Source organism: Panthera pardus, unplaced genomic scaffold (assembly GCF_024362965.1).
Source record: "Panthera pardus isolate Hobbes unplaced genomic scaffold, ASM2436296v1 HiC_scaffold_3, whole genome shotgun sequence".
Lineage (NCBI taxonomy): Eukaryota > Metazoa > Chordata > Mammalia > Carnivora > Felidae > Panthera > Panthera pardus.
Genome location: NW_026526876.1, coordinates 13474257 through 13487543, shown reverse-complemented (window position 1 = coordinate 13487543; position 13287 = coordinate 13474257). Strand labels below are relative to the sequence as shown.

Below are 13287 nucleotides of genomic sequence, written 5' to 3'. Positions count from 1 at the left end.
GAAACACTCGTTAATAGAAAGATGGCGACTGTCCAAAACGAAGCACAGGCACCGGCCCGGACGCGGACAGGCAGACAAGAGAAGTGAACTTGGGGAAGCCGCACGCCTGTCCCGCGCCGGGGTACTTGCTCACCCTCGCCGCCGGCCCAGGCTTCGCACCCACACGCCACACCCTCCCGAGCCTTCACCGGAAGCAGCTGGGGACTAAACGAACGTTCTCTGCTGAGGGGTTACCAAAGAAGGGTCTGAAGCCACTTGGGGGCCATCGGGACGGGAAAGAGCAGTTAATGTCTAGGTTCTGCCAGGCAGTCAGTCTGCTGCATTTTGAGAAGAACCTGGTGTCTACCCAAGTCATTCGCCAACACAACTAATCAAGATTTCTGCCACTGCAACTTTTTAGTCCATCACCGCGATCAGGTGTGGGGAAGGCGGAAGCCTCTGGGGCGCACTCGGACCGCTGACTGCCAGGGAAGACCGCGCACACCTCCCCAGAGGCAGAGCTGCTGTGCGGCAGTGGCCTGGGTGCGACAACGCTCAGGTTCAAATCTCTATCCTCTGGAAAGTTCTGCAGTGGTCTATGTTTCCTCACTCGGGACACGAGGCTGGTGACACCCACCGTACAGGACTGTCGTGGTGGCAAACGCGCCAGCGTCTGAAGTGAGGCCGACTCCGCCCCCAGGCAGCCTGCCGGCCTGAAAGCAGCCGTCCCTAAGCTCTCCCTAGCCAGGCACACCACCACCACCGTGGTCCGGGCAGGGTCCAGACGACCCTGTACAGCAAGCTGGAGAGTGCAAGACAGCCGCGTAGCTTCGAGCTTCCTCCTATGATGCCGTCAGTATCGACCACGTGCGAGTACGCCCAGAATGCAGTGTTCAAAGCAGGTAAGAAGAGCCATAATCAGAGACGCTTGCTGTCCCTCCACCACGACAAAGCGATGTGCGCTCACATGAGGGGTGACGCAGAAGGCTAACTGGCAGCAAAGCGGATTCCTGTATCTTCTCAATGCGGCCCTAGCTTCGTCCTGTTTAGGAGAGAGGCACAGAACACCACCGGCACCATGCACTCTGCCTTCCGGGACATCAGCTGTTTTCCAAAACTGACATTTTACACTTTGTTTTGTCTTTGAAACACCTTGATAATATCTACCAAGTGCACATTTGAAAAAGGAGTAGGGGAGCCTGGTGGCTCAATCCATTAAGCATCCGACTTTCGATACCAGCTCAAGGTCATGATCTCTTGGTTGGTGAGACTGAGCCCTGCATCGGGCTCTGGCTGACATCGCGGAGCCTACTTGATTGTGTGCCTCTCTCTCTCTCTCTCTGCCCCTCCCCCATTCATGCTCTCACACACTCAAAATAAGTTAACAACAACAACAAAAAAAGGAGTAAAACTCATCTACGTGTGGGGGATGGCCAGATGGGGGAAGGTCCCAGATTTCTAGGACCCGAGAGAAGGTGGACAGGGAGACTAAGAAAGCAAGTGGTCCTTTAAATCTTAAAGTCCAGGTTTCAAAATGAGCTGCAGCGCTGCAGCCTGGGCACCTAGTCCCACGACAGAGGCCACGGTGCGGGGATGGAGAAGGCCCATGCTAAACAGAATGAGCTCTTCTCTGTTTACAGTCTCAGCCCCTTCACCGACTCCTGTCTGGGGCGTCAGCCAACTGATTTCTTCCCTGCTGCCCTCTGGCCCTCCAGCTCACAGAGATACTGCTCCTTAACATTCAACCAGGCTTTTAAGCTGGGAGGCGGCTTTATTCAACCTCCAGCACCAGACTCACCCCAGCCATGAAGGCCACGTCCCGAGTCACCTCATTCTCACCACCTTCGAAATGGTACAGACCATCCCTGATACCTGAGGAGCCTACCCTCTGCTGAGGATGGCCAGGGAGCAGCCATGCCATCTGGGTCCTCTGCTGACCACTCCCTGAGGCCAACAAGGGGTGATTTTCACCCCCGGGTGCCAGTCAAGGGCCCACAGCCTCCTCTGGTCCCAAGAAAGGACCCCATCTGCGATGGGTCCTGCGGGTCCATGTGTGTTGCTGCTAAAGAGACACTTGCTCCTGCGTAAAGCAAGAAACGTCGGTTGCTCGTAGCAGCACAGATTTTGGGGGAGGGAGGGGACATGCCAGAGTGGAATCGCCAACCCCCACTGTTCCCCTGACAAAAAAGCAAATTCAGACTCTAAAGTTTTCACTTGGCAAAGCGCCAAGAACACCCAAACTATGAAAGTACCATAGAGGCATCCACTGTGAAGGATTTCCGAAGAGGACGCAGCACCTCCACTCTCTACACACAGAGCCCTGCTGCCAGGGATGGGGGGCTCCTTAAGGTCGAGCGTGGTTATGTCCTTCCAAATGCTGCAGTGTCTTCGGGACTGAGACCCCCAATAAAATCCCCTCTTGCTCCATTAGCCAAACTATTCTGAAGTCCAGAGAATTCCAAAAGACTCGGAAACCAGACATCGGGCACCCTTAGGCCCGAGAGGTTTCACAGGATTGGGACAGTAATTGAGCTGGAGGGGATCACAGAGTTCACTGAGTTCAAACTCCACTTCACTCAGGAGCGTCTGAAGGGACTCCCCCAAAACTGGGGGCAAAGCATGTGACTGAGGCAGTACACACAACAATCTGTGTCTGAAAAATCACAATTCGCATGAACCCGGAGTCCGAAGACACTATCAGCTGACGTGAAGCTAAGGAAAAGCGTAAAATCATGCTCTACGTTGAGTGAGGCCCCCTGCAGGCCTCAGGGTCTGAAGGAAGCCACGTGACCCTTCTCCTCCCTTCCCCGAATACACCAGAGGCTCTGGTTCACGACGCATTCTCCCTCATCAAATACAACCCTGGTTTTCTTTTGAACAGGTAAAGGGCATACCTCCTCCCTGCATCATTTTGTAGATTTTGCTCTCAATGTGGAGCTGAGGGTGTTTGGTTTTGACACATTCAAGCTTGATGGCAACTTCTTCTCCTGCAGCAATGTCCGTACCTTGGCAAAGAAAGAAAATCACAAACATTAATAATCTGGTGTCCACCACCCAGAGCAATGCTACAACACACTACAGACCCTCTGCTCTGCTTTCTACCATGAGACGGGGTCAGTGGTTAACAAACCCCTGTGGAAAATCATTACTTTCACTGTTTAAACAGAAGTTTTTGATGGGTATAGGAAAGTCTCCCTTAGCGTTTCATCGCTCATTTCCATGTCTCCACCTGACCGTGTGAATGGGAAAGCCAGGGACAGGGCAGTGCACTTCTGTCCACAGGGCTCCCATCTTTCCTGCCCCAAACCTTCCTGTCTATCTGTTGCTCGGCCCTCGCATTCCCAAGGCCAGGCAGTGGGGGAGTTCCAGGGTGACTGTGTGCTCCCCGTTTCTCCGTGCTGCCTGGACAAGTAGGTGGGTGTGAGCCTTCTTTTTACCAAACCCCCACCTAGCTAAGTCCACCCAGACCGGGCTTCGAACCGCACACACCTCCAAACACTCGGGCGCTTTTCCAGGGGGCTCGGTTCCCACAAGGAACCCAGCAACCTCTCCCTTCCTGGGGAACAGGATGTCCACTGAACACGGACACCATACCAGAGGGTAGACTCGTTCTCAGAGCCCAAACTACACCTATGCAACATGAACTTGTCACATACTTGTTGTTAGTTTTATGCTAAAACCGGCAAAACATTTGCAAATACCTCCTGATTACCAGCCCACGAGTTTAAAGGCAAATTCAGTTTTTCTCTAAAAACGTTCTCTATCTGGGGTGCCTGGCTGGCTCAGTAGGAGTAGCGTGTGACTCTTGGTGTCGCCGAGTTCCAGCGCCACATTGAGTGCAGAGATTACTTAAATAAAACTAAAAAAAAAAAAAAAAAAAAAGTTCTCTCTCTGCTCTACTTCGCTTAAGGGACTGTGAATATGACAGCATTCTGGCCCCAAGCTGCACCTGCAGAACCTTCCTCAAGGGGCTTCAGCTGGCAAGAAAGGGAGAGTCTCAAACAGAACACATCCGGTTCTCCCCTAGGTGCCTTCTAAGTATAGGTGTCCCCTTTCCCTGCAGGTCTGGAAACCCACGGTCCCCCTCCTGACCTACTGTCACACACCCACAGCGTCCACCTCCTCCGTCTCCTCACGCAGGCATTTCTCTGTCTCACGGCATCACAGGAAAGGGGAGACAGCTCGGTAAGGCTGTGCCGAGACCATAGTCACAGGACTTTATTTACAACATATGGCTCTAATTGCTCTATTTTCTTATTAGCTATCATCCTAGTCTCTTACCGCGCTTAACTTATAAACATTATCGTGGGCGCGTACGTCTAGGAAAAAACGTGGAATGCGTAGTGTTCGGTACTGTCTGCCGTTTCGGGCATCCCCTGGGGGTCCTGGAATGTGTCCCCTGCGGATAAGGGGGTCCACAGTATAAATCCTTCCCAGTAGTACGTTTATCTGCACTGGTTCCAACAGCTCAATAGACCCGGGACATTTTCCTCCCACGGAGATCGTGGTGGTGGACAAAGGAATCTGGCCAGTCCTCAAGTGACTCTGTTTCTCTCTCCATCTGAGTTTAGTGGGAAGATGTGCAGTCTGTCTCACGAGAAAGTTGCACAGAGGAATGGACTACTGGTTACAAAGCACCTTGAGATCCCTAAACAAAGGCAGAATAAGATCGGCAAGCACTAAAGCCATGACTGGCCTGTAGGAATGCTGCCTGCTGCTGTTCATGTGTCCAGCAAACGCCCAAGAGACCCCAAAGTCCCCCTGCGTCTGCTTAGACGGCCGCATGAAGTGCAGTGCTCCTGATGGGCCTGGATCCCAAACCGGGGAAATAACCACCATCTGATCGCTGCAAGTGACCCTTGTAGATTTAAGAACTTCGTTTACTATTCCACAGACGCTCTTTTGGGCACTCAGAAGGAAGACAGGTAATACGCTTCGTTCTTCCACATTTGCGACATCTGTCCAATTACAAGAGAAATGACTTCATTGTAAATGTACCGTGCAAACGGGAGATGTGCTGGGAGTTCCTGCGAGGACCTGGACTCAGAGCTGAACCCGCCAGCCCAGGAGACACAGAGAAGATGACTCAGCGTGCTGGTTACATCAGCAACGCTGTTCCCCAAAGCACAAGCAGTGGGGCCTTTAGCGAGAGCACTCTTGTATCTCCAACCATCAGCACTGTCACCCTTGCCACACGGCAGGCATTCAATGACGAGACAGCCCGGACCCACACAGGCTATCTACCAGACTAGCACCTTCAAGAAGGCAGAGAACATTCTAGCTCCGCTCTACTGTGGCTCATAATGCAAACGTCTGGCCATCAACGCAGCAATACTGACAGTCTCAGAGACAAATGGCCGTAGGCAACTCTGGAATACGGTATGAATTCCATCCCCCTAACATGGTGCCAGCCTTCCTGCAGGATCACACCAGTAATAGAGCCAGCCTCCTCCAGGATCACAGCAGCAAACAACCAGACTCCCCCAGGATCACAGTGAACAGACACAGTCCTCCCCCAGGATCACGGCAGCAACAGAACCAGCCTCCCCCAGGATCACAACTGTGAAAGTCGCCCTGAGTCTGATGGCCCAAAGAAAGGCTTGGCTTGGGTTCTGCAATTAATGTGAGAGCAGCATACGCTCGGCTGCCTCCCTGTGAGGTCTCTGCCCATTGAGGGGGAAGTACTGAGCAGTCCGGCTTCAAGTTCTGTGCCTTCCAAGGGAAACAAACGTCACAGGCGAAACCAACGTCCACCAGTCCACAGCCCCAAAGCCCTGCAGTCCTGTCCCACCTCCTACAGCTGATGGCACACTTCCTGCTTCAACTGGCAGTGCCGCTCCAGGTCTAGTCCTCAAACTACCACCAGTCCGTGAGGGACCAATACAAGGCAGTGAGCGAACCCTGAGGAGCTCTCCCGGCAAAGTGACATTCCTGCAACATTTTAATCTTACTTCACAAAAGTACTGGTCTACGAAGGACTGGAAATTACAAAACCTGGTCCTTTAGCACAACTAACTTTTAGAAGTACTTCTAGAAAGGGGACAAGAATTTAAGAGACGTCACTGAGCACTGTGTTTCGTATTCACAAGGCAATCCGCGGTGTCTGTTTACACTAAGCAGCCTCCTCTCCCAAACAACCTCAACTCCTGCAGCTAAACAGCCCCACCCAGTGGGACAAGACTTCCCCTCTCCAGGCTTAGACTTGGCTTAACGGTGGTCATAAAGAAACAAAATCACGTCTCTCAAGTTGAGCAAAGTCAGATGATGAATTAAGCGAACCTAACCCCAAGCCCGACCCTGTCCTGATACAGCTGTCCTTATGCCCAACTCCCACTGAGGACGGTCTTATCAAAGAAGAAATAGGGAGAGGCCTCTGGGCAGCCAGGCAAAGGTCACTCTCACAGGGCAAATGTCGACAAGGCAGCCAATGCAGCACCGCAGCTTCTCATCAGAGACACCCAAGTTCAAGCCACCACCCTAAAGAACGCAGGCCGGTGACCAGGAAAGCTTCAGCCAGTGCAGACAACTGGTCTTCTCTCCTGGCCAGCTAGCCACCACTCTGGAACCCCTACTGCGTGCCAGACATCCTTGCACGGTGCTCCTGAAGAGAAAGGAGAGTGAGAGGGAACACATGAAAATCACGTATGCAAAGACTGCCTATTAAGCTTTAGCTCTCGAAAGGTGCTTCTGTACACGAAGATTCTGACCGCACAGCCCATCTGGGTAACACAGGTAACACAGGCAGGAGAGGCCGTCCTCTGATAAACTGATGGGAGTGACAGGGTAGAACACAAAGGCCAACACAGGCAGGAAGACAACTTCCATTCCACCAATCGTGAATGGCAGGGGGAGGAGGTGGGAGGGGTCCGAGGACCCTTCCGCCAGCCTCCCGAAGACAAACGCGGTCCAGAACAGGGGGCTCGCAGACACTGTGGAACACTGGCCAAACAGAACGCAGCCTGGCTTTAGCACGTCCCTGCACGCACGCCCTTCGTCCCCGAGCTCTGCCGGTCACCCCGAGAACAGGTGGTCCACGTTAAGAACACGGTTCCCCTCTGTTCTCAGATGCTAACAGAGGTAGAAGGGCGCACTGCCGGCAAGTGAAAGGGCTTCTGGTGTCCAGTGCCTCAGAAACATCACCTCCAGCAGCGAGGGGCCAAAGCGTGTGGAGGCTAAAGCTGAGGGAAGTGCGGTGCCGGGGAGGCTTCGCCTCACGCCCGGCGGCCACACCAGCCTCCGAGGCCTTCCCGGCCCGCCCTTCCCAAGAGCCTCTGGGATGTGGCAAGCCCGGAGAGGTCGACTGAGGACCCGGCTGCACATTTGGAGGTCCATGGCGGCTCAAGTACATACAGTTTCTGAAGGCCGGGCGTCAGAGAAACAGCCCCGAGATACCGCCTCTCTTTAAAGGGGCAACCGTGGGAAGGACCCGAAGAACTGGCGGGGCGCAGTGCTGCGTGAGCACGTCACCTCAGCAGGCGCAGAGATGGCCGGCCTCCCCTCCTCACGGTTTCAAACATCTGAAAGCACAGAAAGTCCCAGGCGGAAATCCGAGACCCCACACGCCAGGCTAACAACAAGAGGAACCTACAGGGAGGAGTCGAGAGTGTTCTGATCAATAGCAAAATGACAGGAGAAATGATTTAAATTATAATCACACCAGAATCCGTGGGCCATGATGGTTTTTGAGACGCGAAGACCTGATTCCTTAAGTCATGCCTAATCAGTTACCTCAACAGGAAGAAACCACGTATGGATGGCGCAACCCACCCCGTGGTCCTTGGAGCAGCCATCTCTGACCCCCAACTCCGGCAGAGGGCGGGCTTCCTCAGACCCGCCTTTCCAGCCACGAATCACTCACTCACATACGAGATCGCCTCGCTTTTCCATGGTGGAGGAGCGCTTAGCCTCAATGGACCCGTGTGGGCCGAAGGCCGAGGCTGGTGGCAACGATCAGTCGTGTCCAACCCCACGCACACGACTCCTAAGTGTACCTCACGGATGGGCCATTTGGGCGCTGGGAGTAAGGCTGTGAGAGGCGCAGTCCATCGGTCTCAGAAGGCACACGGAGGAGACCGAGGACAGACCCCTCTGGGACGGGTCAGCCCCACCCGTGCATCAAGGGCTACTGGTGTGGCCCACACACGGTGAGGCCCAGAGGGACGCCACGGGCAATAAGCAGCGGGGCTCCCCACTGAGCTCTGACGGTCTGAACCCAGCTGCACAAAGCACAGAGCTGCCTAGCAAGGTCTCAACCAGAGGACACACGGTTTCCAGATACCTACTTCTCGATGCTGGGTATGGGCCGCTAATGGACGACTTCAGTACGGCTCCTAGGTCCTAGGTGAAAACTTTGGCCAAAGTTCACTGAGCTATAAATGATGCAAACGGCCCACGTTCACCCAGCAATTCTCCCTAAATGAACACTGCCGAGAAGGCAGCCGGCTGACTGCTGGAGAGCAACGTCCCCAAAGGGTCTTTTGTCCAGTAGGGCAGACGAGAAGGCGTCCGTACCGCATGGGGCAGGGAGGCACCCCAAGCAGTCATGAAGCGCACAAACGCGTGGCCTCCTGACACTTGACAACCTAGGGGTGCACCCTCTCCAGGTGACAAGAGGGAGGGATGGGACCAGCTGCTGAAGAGCAGAACCAGAAGCGTGACTGACGGAAGCTACGCCTGACCCCTCTGACAGGTACACGGGCAGGGGCTGCACAACAGGACGTGTTTACCCCAAACTTGCGCAACACCAACACCCCTCTGCACGCGCTCCTCTGCCACGTCCAGGGGGCATGGGTTCACTCACCCGCTTCCTCTGAGAGATGCAGAGAAGTCGTGTTTAAATTCCCGACTTTCGGACTGAGGCCAACCTTCTATTCTACACGTGTATGTGTGTACTCCCCCACTGTAAATCTGAAGCGATCCAGAACTTTCTAACCCCATACATGTTCTTCAAATCCATCTTGAGATTTTTAACAGCCCAGAGGACGACCTCACGAGTACAGAGAGCTCTGCCACTTTATTTGCCTCTAATTCTGCCAGCATCTTAACACCGACTTCGTCTACACTCACCTGAATCCCACTCTGGTTTATGTCCAGGTACCCTGGGCGGAACTCGGATGCGCAACATGTACTCCACTACCACTGGACCAGGCAGAGGACCCGACCCACCGGGGCGACCCCGCGCTCGGTGCTGCGGCCGAGTAGCCCAAGGTCCAGACCCAGAGGAGCCGGTTGGCTAGGGCTGCGTCGTCGCAAAGGGCACCGAGGGACGCGGAAGCCTCAGACCGGCGCCCTGGACTTTCGCCGTGCCCACCCCCACGTGTACACGACACAGGGGGCCGCGCACCCGCCCGGCGGCCTTTGTCTGCCTGCGGGGGACACCCAGGCGCGACACCGGGCGGGCGGGCCGCAGCGAGCGGCCACGGTCTCGGGCCGAGGCCCAGGGCCACTCCCCGGCGGCCCCGGGCGCACGTTTGGGCAGGTGCCCCCGGGGGCACGGGCCGGACCCCACCGGAAGGCCGAGAGTTCCAGCCGCTCCACACCCGCCTGGGGAGCTGCGGGGGCACGAACCGGGCGGGTGGGAGGGGACAGGGGTCCCGGTCACAGCCGCAGGCCGGAGAGGGGAGTCCCCGGGGCGGGGTCTGGGGTGGGGTCCCCGGGGCGGGAGCTGGACGAGGGCCGGAGGGGGCCGGTCCTGGGCCCTGGGGTCCTCGGGGCGAGCTCCGGGATCCGGAGGTGTCCGGGATCCCGGGCCGGGGGCCGGGGACCGGGGTGGGGGTGGGGGTGGGCCGGGCGGACGCTGGTCGAGGGGCGGCCCGAGCTCGGGAGGGGGAGGGGCGCCTCACCGAGATAGATGTCTCCGAAGGAGCCGCTACCGATCTTCCGGCCCAGCCGGTACCTGTTCCCGACTCTGAGCTCCATGGTGGCGACGGCGGCGGATCCGGCTCGCTCTTGCCCTCCCGGCCGCTTCCTGGGTCTGAGCTCGGGGAGGCGGCGCCGCTGCTGCCGCTACGGCGGGTCGGGCTGCCGGCTCCGCCCCCCTCACGGCCCCGCTTTCACCATCGCTTTCCGGCCGCCCGGCTGCTCCCAGCGCCTCAATACGGGGCGGATGGGACAGTCCGAGCGCCGCCGCCCCTGCTCCGGCCCCCGCCGACCCCGCTCGCCCTCTCCCCGCCGCGGATGGACTCGGATCTTCCGGGCCTAAATCCCCCTTCAGCTGCCTGAAGGAGCCGCCGCCATCGCGCTGTGACGTCACTTCCCCTAGCAACCCGGAGGGGCGGGACCGCGCTGCCCGAGGGGCGGGGCCGGGGCTACGGGCGACGAGGAGGGGGCGGAGCCGGCCGGGGCCGGGCAGGGGCCGCGGCCTGCGCTCGCTCGCCGCTCGCCGGAGACCTGGAGACCCCGGGACGCCCGGCTGGTCCCCTCCACACTCTTTGCTTCGCCGCTGCAGCAAGGGGGACCCCTCTCGGCCTGTTCCCACATGCAGGCTCCACGTGCTGGCGCAGGGGACTTCGTTTGTCCTCGCAGGTGTCTCGGAAGCCAGCGGCTCCCCGCAATAGACCTGGGACAGGCCCCAGGCACTGCTTTTTACGAGAGGGAAAGAAGGGGCCGAGCCCGTCCCTCTAGGCGCTGGGACGCACAGGACACAGGCTGGGACACGGGCTGGGATACGGGCTGGGACACAGGTGTGCAGGGCCTCTCGGACTGTCTGGTAGTCTGCTCAGGATTCCCCTGTCCCCCCCCAACCCCCAACCCCCCCCCCCCCGCCCCGGTCCTACCGTGCACCTCCACGTGGCACTGCCCGCTGCTGCCCGCCCATGCTCGCACCCAAGCCTGGCGCCTGCTGCCGGGGTTTCAATGGGCGAGGCCCGCCGGCCTGCCTCTGAGTCCCATCTTCCTGAAGACTGAATCAACTTTTCTCTCTAATTTGTGTTGGGTCTGAATGTTCTTCCTTTCAGAAGAATGGTAAACTTCAAAATGATGGCGGGCTTCAAGAGCTGGAGCCTTGATTGGGATCAGTGGGAAGGCAATCCTCCAGAGAGGCACCCAAACCAATAAAGAATGACTTTCAGGTCGTTGCCTCTAGAGGCCCATGCCCTGCCCCAGCTCAAAAGGAAGAACCATAGTACATAATGTTAATACATACTTTTGAACATTTAGCAAGTATCTACTACTCTGAGCGAGATGGCAGGACAAGTTGAGGGGCAGGGACCGCCTCTGCAGGAGGCAGAGGAAGAAAGCAGTGCTGAGCGAGCGCGCTTGCTCCAGAGGCTCCCGGGTCTCAGGAGTGCAGCCCCTGCCACAAAACAGTTGGGGGTCAGGTTGGGAGACTGCTGTCAATTCCTGAGTATTGCGAAACAGTGCCTGGAGACAGGAGAGGTCACCAGGTAAATCATGATCTGTCTGCCGCTAGTGAATGGTGGGCAATTGGAAATGCCCCATGGCTATGTGTCAGCCTGGTTCCTCAGTCTTATGGGATGGGGGGAGGGAAGGGGCATTGCCAAACTAGTACAAATAGCCTTGTTGGCAGAATTCTCTGATGAACGGTGTGCCCTGTTTCCCCTCCTGAGAAAGCCATGAGTACAAACTGGGAACACAAAGGGACCTAGAAGGACAGACCGCCACTCCCTTAGCTGCCCTGGGCTGATCACTGGCCAGCAGTCTCATCCTGGGGACTAAGTGTCTTCCCTCAAAAAGAAGTTGCAATTCTTTGGGCCTCCCCCAGGCTCCAGGGTTCTGCCCACTACACCCATTTATGCTTGGAATTGGTCAGGATAATCAGCCAACAGCAGGGCCAAAGGCCTTGCTTGTGTTTTAATCCATGGCCGTAGTGAGGGCGTGCCCGCAAGAAGCATATGCAGGAGCAGAGGCAGCTTCTTTGAGGAGCCACTTACCAGGGGCCTGTGCCAAGGTCCGAGGCCCGGTTACCCCAGCACCACGTTGCAGGTGCCCTGTGTAGTCCTCACTTTCCCATTTGTTTTGGTTTTGGTTTTGGTTTTGGTTTTGGTTTTGGTTTTTGAGAGCGACAAAGACAGTGTGAGCTGGGGAGGGGCAGAGAGAGAGAGAGAGAGAGAGAGAGAGTGAGAGAATCCCAAGCAGGCTCTGCCCTGTCAGCACAGAGCCTGATGCAGGGCTCAAACACAAGAACCATGAGATCATGACCTAAGCCCGAAACAAAAGTCAGACGCTTAACTGACTGAGTCCCCCAGGTGCCCCCTCACTTTCCCATTTGTGAAGCACCTTGCAGGGTGGAGGCTTGCTGAAGCTGTGCTATGATGGCTGCTTCCCCACCTGCAGCCTCCAGAGTCCGGAACGGCTCAGAGTGGGCCGGCGTGGATTCTCCAGAACCCTCTCTCCGCTCGCATGCTGCTGTCTAATCCTGCTCTGCCATTGACTTGTTGTGCGGCCTTGAGAAGGGCCAAGGTCAATGCCCCCAGACCCTCCCTCAGAGTGCCAGCAAGAGGACCGGGAATAATACAGTGAGTGAGAAGGCTGGCACGGGTGGATTCTTGTTGCTGGAAACAGTCTTCTCAGTGTCCCCCTCACACTAACCTCAGCAGCCCCCGGCACATCATAGGCACTCAGCAAACACTGGTTTTACGAATGACACGTGGATGACTGCCCAGCTCCCGGGCCAGGCCTTTGCAGCTGGGGCGACCTCCCTGGGCCTCACCTCCAGCTGGGTTTCACCGCACCCTTCCCAGCTCTGGCCTGTGCGGTCTCCTCCCTCAAAAACTCACTTATGCCCGGATCTCCCAGGGTGTGTTCCCCCTCCACCTGGGGCCTTTATTGGTTTGTTTGTGTATGTATAGTTTATTTATTTTGAGACAGAAAGAGAACGAGAGAGAATGGGGAAGGGGCAGAGAGAGAGAGAGAATCCCAAGCAGGCTTGGCACTGTCGGCGAGCCTGCCAGCGAGGAGCCCCACGCGGGGGCTCCAACCAGGAACCGTGAGATCGTGACCAGAGGCGAAGTCGGGAGTCAGGCTCCTAACCGACGGAGCCCCCCCCCCCCCCCCCCCCCCGGGCGTCCCATTGGTCCAGAGCGGCGGTAGAAGCGGCTCACCCAAAAGGAGGGGGGGCGGGGCGCCTCTCCGGCCAGACACCGCCCCCTACAGGCCCCGCCCCCACGGCCCGCTCTCCGGGAGCAGCCACGCTCCGCCCCCATCCGTCCGCGGCGCGGCTGTGAGGGTCGCCTGTGTTCCCGCACCATTCCCACTGCACCTGGCGCTGCGGTTTCGACGCCCTGCCAAAGTCCCTGTCCCCTTCCCCTTAGCCCAAACTCCCTCTGACCTCTTGGGCCGGCCAGGAAG

The 13287-nt window shown here is 57.2% G+C and overlaps 1 protein-coding gene across 5 annotated transcripts in view; it reads right to left on the bottom strand.

Moving 5' to 3' along the window:
- Nucleotides 1-10223, bottom strand: part of CSNK1D (casein kinase 1 delta) — a 32924-nt gene extending 22701 nt beyond the window's left edge. For 2 of the 5 annotated variants that reach the window (XM_019465841.2, XM_019465840.2), the window contains exons 1-2: nt 9822-10219; nt 2874-2984 (exon numbers count right to left, since the gene is read on the bottom strand). In XM_019465841.2, the coding sequence (XP_019321386.1) occupies nt 2874-2984; nt 9822-9897 (187 nt within the window). In that variant the 5' untranslated portion in view covers nt 9898-10219. Of the gene's footprint in view, nt 1-2873; nt 2985-9045; nt 9119-9821 lie in introns of those variants that run through there. The other 3 variants (XM_019465833.2, XM_019465837.2, XM_019465835.2) reach the window with 3 other exon arrangements.
- Between the last annotated feature and the right edge of the window lie 3064 nt (nt 10224-13287).